The sequence below is a fragment of the Cnephaeus nilssonii genome, assembly GCF_951640355.1.
Source record: "Cnephaeus nilssonii genome assembly, chromosome: 20".
NCBI classification, from domain to species: Eukaryota; Metazoa; Chordata; class Mammalia; order Chiroptera; family Vespertilionidae; genus Cnephaeus; species Cnephaeus nilssonii.
Window position 1 is genome coordinate 14,627,174 of NC_137091.1, and position 17,573 is coordinate 14,644,746.

The 17,573-nt window shown below is 57.5% G+C and overlaps 2 protein-coding genes across 2 annotated transcripts; both read left to right on the forward strand.

Moving 5' to 3' along the window:
• Window positions 1-313: 313 nt before the first annotated feature.
• Window positions 314-3,796, forward strand: RRAD (RRAD, Ras related glycolysis inhibitor and calcium channel regulator). Its single transcript, XM_079800123.1, has 5 exons — window positions 314-643; window positions 890-1,274; window positions 1,925-1,998; window positions 2,129-2,333; window positions 3,153-3,796. The coding sequence occupies exons 2-5, from the start codon at window positions 905-907 to the stop codon at window positions 3,428-3,430; spliced, it is 927 nt and encodes a 308-aa protein (XP_079656249.1). The 5' UTR covers window positions 314-643; window positions 890-904; the 3' UTR covers window positions 3,431-3,796.
• A 3,093-nt stretch (window positions 3,797-6,889) lies between these two features.
• CDH16 (cadherin 16) lies at window positions 6,890-17,340 on the forward strand. Its single transcript, XM_079799716.1, has 18 exons — window positions 6,890-7,148; window positions 8,106-8,163; window positions 8,427-8,510; window positions 8,906-9,061; window positions 9,131-9,269; window positions 9,627-9,785; window positions 10,608-10,804; window positions 11,436-11,558; window positions 11,773-11,923; window positions 12,235-12,462; window positions 12,557-12,633; window positions 12,707-12,895; window positions 12,998-13,239; window positions 13,781-13,914; window positions 14,718-14,960; window positions 15,118-15,225; window positions 15,540-15,656; window positions 16,963-17,340. The coding sequence occupies exons 1-18, from the start codon at window positions 6,919-6,921 to the stop codon at window positions 17,058-17,060; spliced, it is 2,733 nt and encodes a 910-aa protein (XP_079655842.1). The 5' UTR covers window positions 6,890-6,918; the 3' UTR covers window positions 17,061-17,340.
• The last annotated feature ends 233 nt before the right edge of the window (window positions 17,341-17,573 follow it).

Below are 17,573 nucleotides of genomic sequence, written 5' to 3' on the forward strand. Positions count from 1 at the left end.
TTCTAGCTCAGATATGAGACCGTGGGGAGTGGGTGTCCATGGGCAGAGAAGGGTGAAGTCTGTCCAGTCTGTAAATGTTCTGCTTGCTTGGGCGACAGGCCAGGGCAGGGCAAGAGGGAGGGTGGTGGTGGTGGTGGTGAATTTACTTTTAAAGGGCCAGACCTAATTCTTCCCCAGAGAGGAGTTGGCACACTTGGTTGGTCCTTGCCTCCACCCATCACGGCACCCTCCCCCCTACACCTCCTCAGCACCATTCACATCCCCTCCCTACTTCTTCTCCCTTCCTTGCCTCCCACATCACACACACGCACACACCACACACCACACACACTCAGACCCGGGCTTTGTCTGCCAGTCTGCCCTGCTCCGCCCTGGCGGGTGGGGCGGGGTCTCGGTGGGTGTGAGGTCCTAGGAGGAGGGTGTGGGATCCCTCCTGGGGAGAGGGGGACAGACACGTCAGCCCCGGCCTCAGCGTGGACGGGGGCGAGCGCGGGGGCGGGCGGAGGCTTAAATAGGCTGCTCCCGAGCCCGGACCCAGTGCGGACAGAGGAGCACCGGCTGTGACAACATTGAGTGCGCGAGCCTGGGTCTGCGATCCGAGCGCGGGACCTTGTCCTGACCGTGTCTGTGCGCGAGCGAGGGGGTGAGTGTCCTGGCGGAACGCGGGTGGGGGGGTGGGGGGGGTGGTCGCAGCGTCAGGGCTGCTGATGGACAAGTCAGGAGGATGGGTCACAAGTCAGGGCGCCTGGACCTCCGCGCCTGGGAGGGGACTCGGCAGGACGTCGGTTGCGAGCATCTTGCCAGACCCCGGGTCGGGCAGGCGCGCCGGGGTCCAGCCTCCCTCTCCATCGCCACCGTGGCTTACGAGGCCGTCCCGATTCTTCCCCAGACGGCGTCCGACGTGATGACTCTGAATGGCGGCGGCAGCGCAGCGGGTGGGAGCCGCGGCGGGTGCCGGGAGCGCGAGCGCCGTCGGGGCAGCACGCCCTGGGGCCCCGCGCCGCCGCTGCACCGCCGAAGCATGCCGGTGGACGAGCGCGACCTGCAGGCGGCGCTGGCTCCCAGTGCGCTGGCCACGGCTGGGGCGGGCACCCGGACCCAGGGCCCGCGGCTGGACTGGCCTGAGAGCTCCTCTGACTCGCTCAGCTCAGGGGGCAGTGACTCAGAGGAGAGTGTTTACAAGGTGCTGCTGCTGGGGGCGCCCGGCGTGGGCAAGAGCGCTCTGGCGCGTATCTTCGGTGGTTTAGAGGACGGGCCTGAAGCAGAGGCCGCAGGTGAGGGGCTGGGACTATTCAAAGGAGGGGAGATGCCAGAGTTAGGACTCGGGGCCACAGGGCTGGGGACCTGGAATAAAAGTGGCACATAACAAGGGATTTGAAGGTACTTTCAGAATCATGCCTCTACCTACCCAGTTCACAGGTGGAGAAATTAAGGGAGAAGGGACCCTTGGTAGAAGAAGAAATGCCGAGTGGAAGGCCCGGGGCATACATATGACTACTCTAGGATGAGGCAGGACAGCCCTTCCTGCCAGGATGGACAGGAACACAGCCAGAGGGAGTTTCTAGGAGAGGCGCCTTAGGTGACCAAGGCCCAGAGGACGTGACTAGCATTATTCTAACTCAGGCCACTGCGGTCAGAACCACCCAGGCAACAGGTGGGCAGGGAGCAGAGGAATTGCTAGCCTGGGGAAAGGGTGATTAGGTCGGAGTTAGGCACAGCATGCCTTCCCTCTCGCCGCCCCCCCCCCCCCCCCCCGCCACTTCTGTTGCCACATAACAGCCATCAGTGGACAGGAAGGTTGGGAGGGGGGCTCTGGGGAGGAGTTGGGGTGTGTGGCCAGAATAGGAAACCTGGCACCTGGGGGCTGGGGGAGGCTTTTGGCAGCCAGCAAGGCAAGTAACCTGACTACTGGTCTCCTCTCTAGGGCACACGTATGATCGCTCCATCATGGTGGATGGAGAAGAGGCATCGCTCATGGTCTATGACATTTGGGAGCAGGTAGGATGCAGGCTGAGACCCAGGGCAGGGTGGGAGGGGTGAGCTGGGGGTAGGGGCCTGCTGGGAGCAACAGTTTGTGGCTGGGGCATGAGGACTGTTGGATAGATGTGTGTGTGTGTATCTTCTTCAGGATGGGGGCCACTGGCTACCTGGCCACTGCATGGCCATGGGGGATGCATACGTCATCGTCTATTCAGTGACGGACAAGGGCAGCTTCGAGAAGGCCTCAGAGCTGCGGGTCCAGTTGCGGCGGGCGCGGCAGACAGACGACGTGCCCATCATCCTAGTGGGCAACAAGAGCGACCTGGTGCGCTCCCGTGAGGTCTCCTTGGATGGTGAGCAGGGTCGGGGTCAGAAAGGGAGGGAGATCTTGGCTGGGCTGCGGTCCACTCAGGCTTGACTCAGCTTAAGTCCCTGGGGATCATCAGTGGCTAAAAATGTTCAGGAAGAAAACTTGTGGGGGGAGAAGGAGAGAGCTGCTGTCCTCCCATAGGACTCCCCAAAACCTGAGAGTGCTGGGGAAAGGACCAAATGCACTAGGAGAGGTGGAGGCTGCAGGGTCACCTCAGGGCCCTCCTCTCCTGTCCTCTGTGGCCCTGGCCTGACAGACGAGGAGTGAGGAGCGTGCATGGAACCAGGCCAGGAGGTCAGAGCCTGGACCCCAGGCCTGGGCCAGTCTTGAAGTAGGCTTGCCCCTGGGGAGGACCCTGCCCTCTTGGGCTGAGTATCCTCCTTTGCGGCCCCCAGAACTGAGCCCCTTAGAGGAACCTAGCAGTGACTTGGTTACATACCCACCATTCCACTGCTCATTCATCATGATATAAAAGCTAAGCTATTTAACAAAGTTCTCATTCTCCTGTGTTGACTACTGCAGCACTTCCATTTACGTATCAGACTTCAAATTATTTCAACAGACGAGTCTCCTTTTGTGGGCCTTTCTGAGCTCCTTAAACTCATACACCCAGTTGGGTGACCAGCAGTACCTGAGACCCTCCATACAGGGTTGGGGTCTCGGTTTCTGAGGACCCAGGGCTCCACTGTCCCTTCCCATAGATTCCTGAGTGGTAGCTGCCATGGGGTGCCCAGGGTTTGAGGGGCCTTCTCACGCACCCACCCTTTGTTTACTGGTTTGTGCCTGTCCCCACCTACACCAGAGGGCCGGGCCTGTGCGGTGGTCTTCGACTGCAAGTTTATTGAGACCTCAGCTGCACTGCACCACAACGTCCAGGCGCTGTTCGAGGGCGTCGTGCGCCAGATACGCCTGCGCAGGGACAGCAAAGAGGCCAATGCACGTCGGCAAGCGGGTACCAGGCGGCGAGAGAGCCTTGGCAAGAAGGCGAAGCGCTTCCTAGGCCGCATCGTAGCACGCAACAGCCGCAAGATGGCCTTCCGTGCCAAGTCCAAGTCTTGCCACGACCTCTCGGTGCTCTAGGCCTCAAGGGCACTCACTGTGTTGTGCAGACCATTGGACAGATTGGTGGGCTGGCCCAGCAGACTGCCCTAGGTGCCTCAGGGCTGGCCCAGACTCCGGTGTCCCCCACCTCATGGTCATGGACAGACAGTGCTGCCCAGGGAGGCGGCTTCCACGGGCCATCGAGGGCTGGGCCCGAAGAGGTGCTTGGGCAGGCCCACGTGTGTCCCGAGCAGCAGCCGGGCCCAGCTCCTGGGACAGCTCTGTGTGTGGGGAGAGGACGCTGCCTCTCTCTCCACCTGGTGTGTATGCCCTGCAGGGTGGCTGTTCAGTGCGGTGGCTATTTGTTTACAGGCAGACTTTTGTAATAAAGACTATTTCCTGATAGTTGGAGGCTGTGGACTCTGTGTTTCCTCCTGGGAGGGGAGGGGCTGCAGGAACAGGCAGGGTTCCCAAAGTGTGTGGCCTTGACTATCCTATCGGGTCCAGATGTAGCTAGCTGAGTCGGAGGGGGCAGGCGTGATTGGGGCCTGCTTTGGGGTCCCAGCAGCATGAGGAGACATGAATCCCTCCCACGTGTTATCCAGATTCTTCTTACGCTGGGGCCTGGCATTGCCCAGTTGGTTCAATCATTCCCTGTGTATAAGGGAAACTGAGGCTGCCCAAGGGACCTCACCCTGCCCCAGGTCTCATGGCCAAATAAGAACCCTGGGTTTGGCCCTCCAGCTGGTGTCTCTACCCTGCTCCCTCCAGAGGGGCTGGAAATGCACGGGGGCGGGGGCGGGGGCGGGGAGGTGTGGCTGTGGGAGACTTCAAGACTCCCTGGCTTGTTAAGGGTGAAGTGAGGAAGGCACATCTTGTGGACTTGACTCTGAATAGCTCCCCACCTCCTTGCTGAGGCTGGGCTACTGAGGGGCCTCACTGTTCCCTCCACTGTGAGTGGCCTGGCCAGAACATCCCATGCTTATGGTATTGGCAGGAACAGGTCCCTGGAGCCCTCCCAGCCTGGAATGGGAGGCCTTGCATCTGTGTGGGAATGTGTGCACGATCACTGAGAGAAACGTGCCTGTCCCCGCCCCCCCCCCCCCATTCGCACCCAGAAAGGGGAGCTCTTATGGGCACAGGTGCCTGCAGTTATGTAGGTTGTTTCAGGAACAAGCGTCCCCATCAGCAATGGCAGATAGGACACTATAGTGCTTGCCCGAGGTCACATAGGTAGAAGAGGCTGTATGGGGACTGGCTTATGGAATGGGGTGTGCTGGTTTCCAGAGCTTGGGGGCAGCCTGGGGCAAGGCTGGGAGTTTCTGAGAAGGTTCCAGGCCAGAGTCCATACATTCCTTCATTAGTTCAGGTTGTTCATTCCACTGGGAGCCCTCGCAGCCTGGTTAGAGCCCTGACTGCAGTTGTTCAATGGCAGGAGGAGGTTTGAAGGCTGCTCCTCAGAGTATGGGACCTCTGTGACTAACCCACATGTCCCGTCCCCCCCCCCCCCCACCCCAGGGCAATGCTAACCGGTCAAAGTTTCTGCTGCTCTCCCCTCCCCTCAACATACTTCGAGGCATGTGGAAGGTATGGATTTCTCAGGCAGGTAAAGGTCTTGAAGCCTGAAGAAGAATCCAGACCTTCCTGCTTCTGCCACTTATTGGCTGTGCGACCCTCAGCAAGCCACTCAACCTCTCTGTGCTCCAGTGTGTGACATGGGGATGATGTCCTCTTCAGAATACAGTGAGTAGAATAATGAAGTCATGTGCTTAGAGCAGGCACATTGTAGGAGCTTAACACACGTGAGACCCCTCAACATCCCCACATTGCACTGCTCCAGGCTGGGGTGCCTGGGGTGACCCTGAGGCAGGCACACAGCTTGTGACAGGCAAGGTTGGGTGCAGTTGAGGGGTCCTGGCCCAGCCTCCAGCCTGAGAGAAATTAACCAGATATGGAGTGGGAAGGACTCGGGGGAGACCATGGGAAGCTCTGAGGACAAGGAAAGATTAGAGACCTTATGACCTTTCCCACCCTCCCCCCTTGTTCTGGACTCCCAGGCCCCAGAAGCTCCTCTTGGCTCTGCTTGGCTGCCTCCCTGGGGGAAGGGCCCCTGGACAGCCCTGCAATCCTCTCAAGGTCACCTGAGCTGGCTCAGTCTTCTCTTTCCGCCTCAGAGGCACACGACAGTCTGTTGTCTCAGCCCTTTCAGTGTCCAGGGACTGGCGTGAGCACTTAGGGAGCTTCAGGGGATCTCACAGGCCATTGTCCCCTCACCCATTCCCCACTGGTGGGTGGTCTGGAGCCCTGAATGCCCAGTTCAGGTGGTGTACTGCTCATCTCTCCTTCGCATACAACCCTCAGCTCCTTGTCTTCGTTCCATAAGACAGCGGGGAGCTGCTGAGGCTGGGCAAGGACCAGTCACAGCTGGGTCCCTGCCTGCTGTCCTGGAGAGGCTCTCCGTCTGATGGAAGAGACAGACAGTAAAAATCTGGTGTCCTCTCTGCATTGATAGAGATAGCACATGGCATGGGGTGGGGGTATTCTCAGAGAAGCCTGAACAAACCTGGGAGCGCAGGTTTCCTGGAGAAGGGAATATGAGCTGAGTACCGACGCCTGAGCAGGTGCTCACCAGACAAATGAAGTGGTGGGAAGGGCATCCAAACAAAAGGAACAGAGTGGGCCAAGGTGGAGCTGCAGAAGGTGCATGAGGGAGAAGTGGGACTGAATCTGGAGCCGTAGAAAAAGTAGTTATCTCTCCGTTTCCATGGGAGATTGGTTCCAGCACGCCCCAGGATACCAAACCCCAGGGATGCTCAAGTCCCTTATATAAATGCTGCAGCATTTGCATGTAACCTATGCACATCCTCCCGTATACTTTATTTATTTTTATATATTTTATTGATTTTTTTACAGAGAAGAAGGGAGAGGGGTAGAGAGTTAGAAACATCGATGAGAGAGAAACATCGACCAGCTGCCTCCTGCACACCCCCTACTGGGGATGTGCCCGCAACCAAGGTACATGCCCTTGACCGGAATCGAACCTGGGACCCTTCAGTCCGCAGGCCGACGCTCTATCCACTGAGCCAAACCAGTTAGGGCCCCCCATATACTTTAAATCATCTCTATCATATCTAATATATTTTATAATCATCTTGCAATACCTAATCTTACTAATACTTAAATCATCTTACAAAAACCTAACACAATGTAAGTGCTATGTAAATAGTTGTTATACTGTATTGTTTAGGGAATAATGAGAAGAAAAAAAGTCTGTACTTGTTTAGTAAGATGTAACCATCGTATGCCTAACTACACATCAAAAACATAATTTCTTTTTTGAATATTTTTGACCTATGGTTTGTTGAATCTGCAGATGGGAAACCCACAGACTGTATTGTCCAGGCCCAGAGGGCTAAGAAGTGCCCACTGGGCTGTGTAGGGGTGGGAGGAGTGCCAGGCCGAAGATCTCCCCACCTCCTGGGGCTGGCAGTGATGGGTGCTGAGCAGCCCCCAGCTTTCCAAAGTCAATGAGTAACCTGGGGGGCTGGGCAAGGCCAGGCCTGCTGCTGTGGGCCCAGTGGTGTTTTCCATTCCTGAGCAAGCGTGGCGGGACCGCCTACCTGTTCAAGTGTACGCCCTGCCTGCTCAAGTGTCTGCCCTGCCCTACTCCACCCAGCCAGGTCCAGCCTGCACTCCTTGGAGGAAAACCTGCTCACCTGGCAGCGGCACCAAGGGAGCCAGCTTTAGGCACCAGCAGGTGAGGGCCTGGGAGTTGGAGGTGGAGGGTGGGCAGGGCTGAGGTGGGGTTGGTGGTGGGGGAAGGAGAAACACTGCCTTGTCCTCCCGCCATCCAGGGAAGATCGGAGTGGTTATCCATGCTCCGTGTGCCCAGCTCCATGCTGAGTGCTGGAAAATGCCAAGATGAGGGCAGGGTTCCTCCCCTGAGGGGACTCTGAGTGTGAAGGATGGCAGTGGAAGGAAGAACAGTCCTGGAGACCCTGAACCAAGAGTCCTCTGTTCCAGGAGGAATTCTCCTGTGGTTCATTAATCCTCTGTGACCTTGGTCAGGCCCTGTCCTTCAGGCCTTGCCTGCAACATGAGGCAATTGCTGTCATCAGGGTCTTTCCAAACTTTTGTGATTTTTCAGGGCTGCTGGGAAATTACCGCTCTGGGATCTATGATATGGGGAGGCTAAGGTGGGAAGGAGAGAAAGGTCAGGAGATGAAAGTCCCATGGAGATCCTGTGGGGCAGGAACCAATAAGCAGCAGGGAGGCTGGGCCTGGGGGCCTTGGGGTGCCTGACTGAGTGGCTGGACACTACCCTCCAGCAATGGGGAGCCACAGGCCCTTCTAAGGGGAGGAAGAGGAGGCCAGTCTGTCAGGAGGTCCCTCTGTCTATGTATTTGGAATAAGCTGAGGCAGGGGACAAGGGTGGTGGCAGTGTCCCCGTGGGTGGGCTGGGGAGGGCAGCTTTGAGAGTTGCTGGTACAGCATTGAAAGACAGGGGCCGGGAGGAGGCCTGGCTGCTTGCCCCACAGTGATCAGGTAGGAGGAGGTTCAGTTGAAGGAGGGACAGTTGCAACCCATGGCCCTTGGGGAAGCCAAGGCCTGGAGCTGAGTGGGGATGAAGAGAGGAAAACTTTCTAGGGGAAAGGGGTGGTAGGGGCCTCCTGCCCACCAATCTGGGCTGGATCCTCACTGCCATGTCCCTCAGGCCCGTCCTGACCATGGTCCCTGCCTGGCTGTGGCTGCTTTGCCTGTCCATCCCCCAGGTGAGCTGAGCCCTGCTCCCCTCCTTCAGATCCTGGCTTTGGGGTAGGCACCCTTGCTCCCCACTCCACCTGGACCAGTCACACCTACCATAGATGGTAGTAGTTGGGGGCAGGGGATCAGAGCTGGCTATCGGGATCAGGAGGGTGGATGCGCTCAGGTATGGCCAGGTCCAGGGAAGAGGCAGAAATTCCCCTCCCTGTTAGGTCCCCAGTGCCACGGCAGGAAGATAGAGCCTGGTGACAAGGTGAGAATCCTCCCACAGGCTCTCCCCGAGGCCCAGCCTGCAGAGCTGCATGTGGAAGTCCCAGAAAACTATGGCGGAAATTTCCCTTTGTACCTGACCAAGGTGAGCTTGACCAAGGTGTACCTGACCAAGATGGGCTGCCCTCCCCCAAATCCTGCTTGCTTCCCTTACCTCCAGTACTCCGTTCCCTTCTTGCTCTGGCTTACTTTTAAACCCTGCTCCCTGGAGAATATGCAATATAGCATCTATGACTAGCAAGATTTTAATTCCAGAAGAAAGTAGATCTTTAAGTAAAGAATGAGGTATTGGAAGAAGAGTTTCAGGCTTTAGAAAGAAGGGCAGGGAGTATTAGGGAGCATCAGGCACAGGACTGAATCTCAGTCCTGTTACTGGCTGTGTGGCCTCAGTCTCCCCACCTATACAATGGGGCCATTGGGTGGAGGGGGCATCCCCCAGGCCTGGCCTCCACTCCCTTCACCTCTGTTCTCCCCCACCAGCTGCCACTACCCCGTGGGGAGGCTGAGGGCCAGATTGTGCTGTTAGGAAACTCAGACATGGCAGCTGAGGGCCCCTTTGCTGTGGATACCGACTCCGGCTTCCTGCTAGTGACCAGAGCCCTGGACCGAGAGGAACAGCCGGAGTACCAGCTACAGGTAGGGCTGGGTCAGGTGTAGTGGGGAGCAGCGAAAGCAGGGCGGGGCACTAACTACCCTCCCTTGCAGGTCACCCTGGAGACTGAGGATGGACATGTCTTGTGGGGCCCACAGCTTGTGCTTGTGCATGTGAAGGATGAAAATGATCAGGTGCCCCGTTTCTCCCAGGCCATCTACAGCGTTCAGCTGAGCCAGGGCACCAGGCCTGGTGAGTGGTCAGGGAAGCCAGCTCACAGCAAGGTCAGGTGAGCATTGATGGGAGAGAGAGAGTAAAGAGATGGTCAGAGGCAGCATACGAACAGGGCAGCCATGGTCCAAGCTGACTTCTCCCATTTCTGTCCCATCCTGCACCCCTCTATCACACTGAGGGTCCCCAGGTGAGTCCCATCTTCATTGGCCTCAGTTTGCTCATCTGTGAAGTGGGGTAAAAAGCTGTGGCTTGCCTTGATATGATGTCCTGATATGATGATGGATATAGAAGGAAGGACCAGGAAGAGATAGGGAGGCATGGGAGACTCTCCCATCCTCCATATCCCTCATGGTTTGCCCTCTCCATACATACCAGGCATTCCCTTCCTCTTCCTTGAGGCTTCGGATGAGGATGAGCCAGGAACAGCTAACTCAGATCTCCGATTCCACATCCTGAACCAGGCCCCAGCTCAGCCTTTCCCAGACATGTTCCAGCTGGAGCCTCAGCTGGGGGCTCTGGCCCTCAGCCCTAAGGGTGAGCCTCAGCTGGGTGTGATGGGGAGGGAGATTTGGGGACAGCTGGGGAAGGACGGGTTGGAGCTTGAGAAATAAAGGAGGAGGAAAGAACATTCTAGAAGGAGAGCTTCAAGGCAAAAGGCCATGCTTGAACCATGTATGGGGGCAGGATCAGGCATGGAGACTTAAGAAATGGTATGGATGGAGTGCCTCAGCCTTACGCTCTGGAGACCTGGGCCTGAGGGACAAAGATAAGAGAGACCTGAGGGGTTGTAGCCTAGGACATTGCTCGGAATGACAGCAAGAGAGACCTGTACTTTGGAGTTCAGACCAAAGGCATGGTGGAGGGATAGGAAGAAAAGCCAGTCATATACCCACCCACCTGGCCACCCATTCACTCATCTACCACTCAACCACATACGCAGTCCATTTATCCAAACATCCATCCAAATGAACTCATCCACACACCCAAATCCCCATCCATCTTACTGCTCCCCAAACTCCAATCCATTCACCCACCTAGCCAACCCATCCATTTATCCAACTGGTCATCTACTCATCTACTCACTCACCCATGTACTCTTCCCACCCCTGTCCTGGTGATTCACCCATCCAGTCCATCAGTCTTTCATTGTGTGGATAGATATGGAAGTGACTTTGCAAACTTCAGGTCCTAGTTGGATGCTCACAATAGTGCTAAAAGTCCTTCTCGTCCCTTGGCCAAGAGAGTATCCTGAGCACATGCCATACGTTTGGCTTTGTGTTTGGTGCCTCGCTGAGAAGGTGCCCTGAACCCCTGCTCCCTAGCCCCCTGCTCAGCTGACCACCCTTTCTCTTCTAGGAAGCGCCAGTCTAGACCAGGCTCTAGAGGGACCCTACCAGCTGTTGATACAGGTCAAGGATATGGGTGACCAGGCCTCAGGTCACCAGGCCACAGCTACTGTAAATATCTCCATAGTAGAGAGCACCTGGGTGCCCCTAGATCCCATCCACCTGGCAGAAAATCTCAAAGTTCCATACCCACATCATATTTCCCAGGTGAGTAGATGGTCATCAGTGGCTGAAGTAGCCCCATGGATGGTGCAGCTGTACCTGAGCCTCATGGAGATTTTGGGGGTGGGCCAGGGGCCCAGCTTGACCCCACGTCCTCTCCTACCTGTGCTCTTCCCTCCACTATCCCCATCAGTTCTCATTCAAGGCCCTGGGACCAGACCCACAGCCCTTCACCTGCTATCCTCTGGCAGGTGTGGCTCTGTGCTGTGATGTCCTGAGCTTGCCTCAGGCTTCCTCAGGGAGAACAGCTGCCACCCCCCCCCCCTGCTGTGCCCTACTGCCCTGGGGATTGTCACTCAGGCCAGGAATGTCTCAGGCCTCCTCGAGGAATGCCCTAGGGTCAGGCACTGCCTGAGGGAAGAGAATCAAACAACCTGGTCATGCAGGCACTTTGGGCAGGGTCCCGGCTTGGGCCAGGTCAAAGCCACCATGGGACTGCCACAACCGCAAGTGCCCCAAACAGAAGTACCCTCCCTGGACTCAGGGATGACAGCAACTTGCCTTGGATCACACGGTAACTGGGTCACACAGGAATAGTTGGAAAATAAGGGCTGACACAGGCTGTTCCTGCCTCTCTCTCATCCTGGGGTGTTCTCATTCTGTGTCCCCCTCCCAGGTACACTGGAGTGGTGAGGATGTACATTATTACCTGGAGAGCCAGCCCCCTGGACCCTTTGATGTGGATACAAAAGGGAAACTCTACGTGACCATGGAGCTGGACCGAGAATCCCAGGCTGAGGTGAGGTGAGGTGAGGGGGAAGCCAGGAGGGCAGGCTAAGGGGTGCTTGGTCATTGTCTGGTTGGCTTCCGGGGGTGTCACATCCCCCACAGGCACTGAGGCAGTGAAAGAGCACCCAGGAGAGCTGGAGCTGGCCATCAGAAGGGAACCCAGACCCAGGCCAGGCTGGAGCTGCCCTTGGCTTTCAACTGAAGCCCCCCACTGCCCACTGCAGTACCTGCTCCAGGTGCGGGCTCAGAATACCCATGGAGAGGACTACGCAGAACCTCTGAAGCTGCAGGTGGTGGTGATGGATGAGAACGACAACGCGCCTGTTTGCCCCCCACGTGGCCCCCCAATCAGCATCCCTGAGCTCAGTCCCGCAGGTGAGCTATAGGCCTTGTCGGGGGCTGGAGGCGGGGTGAAGTCTCTATGAACCATCCCATCATGCTCTTCTTTGGGATGGGGCCAGCCTTAATGACCTCCACCACACACACACACACACACTCACACACACACACACACTCACACACACACTCACACACACACACACACACACACACACACACACACTCACACACACTCACATACACACACTCACACGAGCTCAGGTTCGGTCCAGCACAAAAGAGGAATGGGTGAAGTAAGACCTCCAGGCTGGGCCCTGGTCCCACCCATGTGGGTGCTGTCTTTGCAGGCACCAAGGTGACTAGGGTGCTGGCAGAGGACATGGATGCCCCTGGTTCCCCCAATTCCCATGTTGTGTATCGGCTGCTGAGCCCTGAGCCTGAGGAGGGAACAGAGGGAAGAGCCTTCGAGCTAGACTCTGCCTCAGGCAGTGTGACGCTGGGGGCTCTCCCGCTCCGTGCTGGCCAGGACATCCCTCTTCAGGTACTAGCTGTTGACCTAGGAGGAGCAGAGGGCGGTAAGTGCTCTGATAGCGACCCTGATGATGACCCAGGCTCCCTGCCCCCTTTGCTCCTATCCTGGCCTCCCCAACATGCCCTCCCCTGCCTCAGGTCTCAGCAGCACGTGTGAGGTCACTGTCACCATCACGGACATCAATGACCATGCTCCAGAGTTCACCACTTCCCAGGTAAGCAGGAGCAGGGGAGGAGGCCTTGGGGAGGCGCTGATGGGGGACTCACGGCCCATCCAAATGTCTCCAGATTGAGCCCATAAGCCTCCCTGAGGACACAGAGCCAGGGACTCTGGTGGCCACACTCATGGCTACTGATGGCGACCTTGAGCCTGCTTTCCGCCGCATGGACTTTGCCATTGAGGCAGGGGATGTGTACGAGACCTTCGGCCTGAAATGGGAGCCCGATTCTGGTCATGTCCGACTACTCCTTCTCAAGGTAAAGGGCTTGGGGTCAGGAAAGGGCACACACATACACAAATGCATGCCTAAGTGAGCCCCACCCCAGCCCACACAGTGACCCAGGCCCCACTGGTTCCAGAACCTCAGCTATGAGACAGCTTCAAGTTACCAGCTGGTGGTGGTGGTGCGGAGCGAGGCAGAGCTGGTGGGGCCAGGCCCAGGCCCTGGAGCCACAGCCACAGTGACAGTGCTGGTGGAGAAGGTGGTGCCACCCCCAAAGCTGAACCAGGAGAGCTATGAGGCCAGCGTCCCAATCAGCACCCCGGCCGGCTCCCTCCTGCTGACCATCCAGCCCTCAGACCCCATGAGCATTCCCCTCAGGTGAGTCAGAAGCTCAGCCCCTTCCCTGGGCTGGACCCTCCTTGCTCCCCAGGGCTTCAGAGGCAACTCACATTGCCTATGCAAAATTCCTCAGACCTGGCTAATGCCAAGGTTGTGACTCCTTGGGGAGGATCAGGGCTGGATGAGCTGGACAGGACACGAAGAGGGGTATTTGGACCCCACGAGAGCTCAGACGGTGCCTCCTCACGCTGCTGGACTGGGCCTCCTCCAGCATCCTTGTCCAGTCTGCTGCCCAATCCTGGTCCCTTCATGGGGTAACCTGGGACTAGTAGAGTTGAGTGAGGCACTCCCAGGCTCTGAGAGTCCCTCTCCTAGCAACAATATCTGTGGTTCAAGTCCTGCCCCCCCCCAATAAGTCCCTGAAGCTGGAGAGACTAGGTACCCCAGGGAACGGCTGCCACCCCCAAGTCACAGAGAGGGTATGGAACTTGAACAGGTCACATAGCCCTGGAGGTCTCTGAGCAAGACCCCCATATATGATCCCAGCGCCTCCCCACCCCCCATCTTCTCTGGGCCTCAGGTTCTCCCTGGTCAATGACTCAGAGGGCTGGCTCTGCATCAAGGAGGTCTCCGGGGAGGTGCACACGGCCCGGCCCTTGCAGGGTGCCCGGCCCGGGGACACGTACACAGTGCTCGTGGAGGCCCAGGATGCAGGTATGGACAGGCAGTGGTGGGGCCTCTGGGAGGGATACAAGCCTCAGACAGACAGGTGGATAGGCAGTTCAGAACTGCCTCCCTGGGGCCCTTGCTGGCATATACTCTGCCCCACACAGGAGGGAGGGATGAGGGGCTGGGTCCAGTGTCCCTCTCTGAGAATGCTTGGCCTCTGCCCCCCTCCCATACCACCCTCTTGCTATCCCCCAACCCTGTCCCTTATCCCCCGAGGGCTTCTCAGGCATATTGGCTTCAGACACAGGCTGGGAGCAGAGGGTGAGGGGCTGGGCAAATGGAAGGAGGACGGGGCTCTCCTGGGGCAGGCGTGCCAAAAGATAAGCCTGAGTGGGACGCTGAGGCCAGGTGTGGAGGACTCTGAGTGACGCTTTGGCAGGGGGAAGAGCTGGTCCAGGGGCAGGTCCGTCAGGGAGGCAGGCTTTAGCTCTGTGCTGGGCTGCCCTGTGGTGCAGCACAGACCCAGCAGGAGTGGCTCCTCTCCAGCCAGGCATCTCCACGTTGCTGGGCACCAGCAGTGGGACTGGCGGTTAGTGGGGCAGTGAGGACAAGCTTGGCATCCAGAAAAGCACAGAAAGAAAGGCGTGGCACCTGTTTGGGTAGTGACTCGAGTGGAGTACATTGTGAGGAAGAGACCGGTGTGGGATGATGGTGGGGATGGAGGGGAGGGAGTGGAATGGAGGGAGGGACGGTGGCAGGGGAATCAGCAGGGTGAGTCTGATGGGGACTCCGGACTCAACCCCACCGCCACAAGGGCCCGGGCCAGCTCAGCACTGCCTCCTCTGCAGATGAGCCGACACGGAGGACCGTTGTGACCCTCGTGATCCACTTCCTGAAGGCCACTTCTGCCTCAGCCCCAACTCTGCCCCTGGTGCCCACCCGACACCTCTGCACACCCCGCAAGAACCATGGTGTGGTTGTCAGCGGAGCCAGTGAGGACACTGACCTGGCTGATGGGCACAGTCCCTACCGTTTTGCCCTTGGTCCCAACCCCACGGTGCAGCGGGACTGGCGCATCCAGGCTCTCAATGGTGTGTGGTGGGGAAGGGGGGATGCTGTGGCCCAGGCAGGGAGGGGATGGCGCTTGAAGTGAGATGCCCTTCCACTGTGGGGCTGGGCTTAGGGGGAGCAGCCCCCCGAGGGCCTGGGCAGGCTAGTGATTCTGATCCCTGTTTATGGTTCCAACAGGTTCCCATGCCTACCTCACCTTGGCCCTGCATTGGGTGGAGCCACGTGAATACTCTGTCCCTGTAGTTGTCAGCCACAATAACCGGATGTGGCAGCTCCTGGTCCGAGGTGAGGCCAGGGCTCCGATGAAGCCTGCAGTTCCGGAGGGAACTCCTGGATGCAGGGGGAGAGGCTGGGTACACCTGTTTGCAGGCTCACCTGGGCAGCATATACCTGAGCGCACCTGCACATCTGTGGCTGGGCATACAGACTCCCGCATGCAGGCACACGCACAGAGGAGCAGGCATGCTCCCCACACACAAATACATGCATGTCCACAAAAACACACATACCAGCCAGCTGGGCCAGGTTGGGAGCTCCAAACAGCTGGGGAGACCCTACTACCACCACTTTTAACTCTCTCCTCTCTTGCCTGCCCGCAGTGATTGTGTGCCGATGCAATGTGGAGGGGCAGTGCATGCGCAAGGTGGGCCGCATGAAGGGCATGCCCACGAAGCTGTCGGCAGTGGGCATCCTCGTGGGCACCCTGTTAGCAATAGGTAATGGCGGGGGGGCGGGCTCCTGCAGGGAGGAGGGTGATGGATGGTCGGAGCCACAGCCTCCGGATAAGCAGTGTCTGTGTCCCCCTGGTGCTCTGCCCGCTGGAGAAATCCCCCCAACTCTCCTAGTCATTATGCTTTTGCCTCCTATTATCACCTCACCACTGTCATCATTGATAACAGCATTTACTGCTACATTATTACACAGTGACTGTGAGTCAGGCCCTTTGCCAAGCATAGCGTTGTCACATTGAATCATTCCCACAGCCCTGTGAAGTAGATCCTGGCATCTCCCCATTTCCCAGATAAAGTCCCTGATGCTCAGAGAGGTTAAGTAGCTTGTCCGAGGTTACACAGCCAAGGTGTGGCAGAGCCCGGGTCTTTCTAGCTTAATTCCTTCAGTCCAAGCGTACCTCTCCATCCTCTTTTTTTTCTTTTTTTCTTTTTTTAAAATATATTTTATTGATTTTCCACAGAGAGGAAGGGAGAGGGATAGAAAGCTAGAAACATCGATGAGAGAGAAACATCGACCAGCTGCCTCCTGCACACCCCCCACCGGGGATGTGCCCGCAACCATTGTACATGCCCTTGACCGGAATCGAACCTGGGACCTTTCAGTCTGCAGACCAACGCTCTATCCACTGAGCCAAACCGGTTTCGGCCTCTTTTTTTTCTTTAGCTCCCCTAAATTTTTTCCTGGCTGGTTTTCTTGGCTGGTAGCAGAATGCTACACTATAACGTGCCTTTCTTTCTTTTTTAAAAAAATATTTTTTTTATTGATTTCAGAGAGGAAGGGAGAGGGAGAGAGAGAGATAGAAACATCAATGATGAGAGAGAATCATTGATCAGCTGCCTCCTACACGCCCCCTACTGGGGATCGAGCCCCCAACCCGGGCACGTGCCCTTGACCCGAATCGAACCCGGGATCCTTCAGTCCGTAGGCCGATGCTCTATCCACTGAGCCAAACCAGCCAGGGCTACAATGTGCTTTTCTCTCAGAGGTCCATGGGAACAACTCATTGGCTTTCAGATGACTCCCACCCAAACTGTTCCGAAGAGAAAGGGACCTTGGAGGCTGGGGAGTTCTGGGTGGCCTCAGGGGGCATGGCCCGGGGAGAGCCGAGCAGGCTGAGCAGTCAGGCTTCCTCAGGCACCAGGACCACAGGTCATGCCAGCCCAGCCTCAGGGATGCTGGCTGGGGAATGCTGGTCCTCATTAAACCAATACCAATGGCAGGGAGTCCCTAGTAATGGACAAGTCCCATGGCCCCTTCTGAAGGCTGATCCATCCCACTCGGGCCCCTCAGGTATCATCCTCATCCTCGTCTTCACCCACTTGACTCTGGCGAGGAAGAAGGACCTCGATCAGCCAGTGGACAGTGTGCCCCTGAAGGCGGCGGTTTGAGTGGTCCAGGCCGTCCCAGCTGGGAGGTTGGCCTCTGACTCCATCTGAATCTACTGGGAGAGGGCCCAGCACTACAGACAGCTCCATGGGGCCAGGTCAGAGCAGGAGCCCTTCACCTGCCCTGGGGTGGAGGCAACATCACCAGACGTGTCTGTACACTCACTCTGTGGGCTGCCCGTGGGAGCGCTCCGAATGGTGGCATGTTTGTCCAATAATAAAGCCTCAGAGAACTGGGCATGGGCCCTAGGGGACATATGTGTCCAGGTGCCCATGTGTGTGTGTGTGTTACCTGTGTCCATCTGTCCCTTTATCTCTTTCCCCGTACCCTGCTGTTCAGAAAGGGTCTGGGGCTCCCTCTTGGGAAAGTCGCAGCAGTGAGATCTTGAAAAGGCGGGTCATTGTCACGGGCATTCAGAGACCACAGGCTGCAGACCCTGGATGGATCAACTCCATCCCGGCGATGGTTGGGAAGGGAGTCCTTGCGAGTGTCATTTCTGGGTCTTCCTGGATGCC

What these genes read in the sequence shown, in the direction of transcription:
- RRAD (XM_079800123.1), top strand. Translation starts at nt 905, where the DNA reads ATGACTCTGAATGGCGGCGGCAGCGCAGCGGGTGGGAGCCGCGGCGGG. An exon ending in GCCTGAAGCAGAGGCCGCAG is followed by an intron (nt 1,275 to 1,924) that starts GTGAGGGGCTGG and finishes TCTCCTCTCTAG; the next exon opens with GGCACACGTATGATCGCTCC. An exon ending in TCTATGACATTTGGGAGCAG is followed by an intron (nt 1,999 to 2,128) that starts GTAGGATGCAGG and finishes TATCTTCTTCAG; the next exon opens with GATGGGGGCCACTGGCTACC.
- CDH16 (XM_079799716.1), top strand. Translation starts at nt 6,919, where the DNA reads ATGAGTAACCTGGGGGGCTGGGCAAGGCCAGGCCTGCTGCTGTGGGCC. An exon ending in TCCCTTTGTACCTGACCAAG is followed by an intron (nt 8,511 to 8,905) that starts GTGAGCTTGACC and finishes CTCCCCCACCAG; the next exon opens with CTGCCACTACCCCGTGGGGA. An exon ending in ACCGAGAATCCCAGGCTGAG is followed by an intron (nt 11,559 to 11,772) that starts GTGAGGTGAGGT and finishes TGCCCACTGCAG; the next exon opens with TACCTGCTCCAGGTGCGGGC.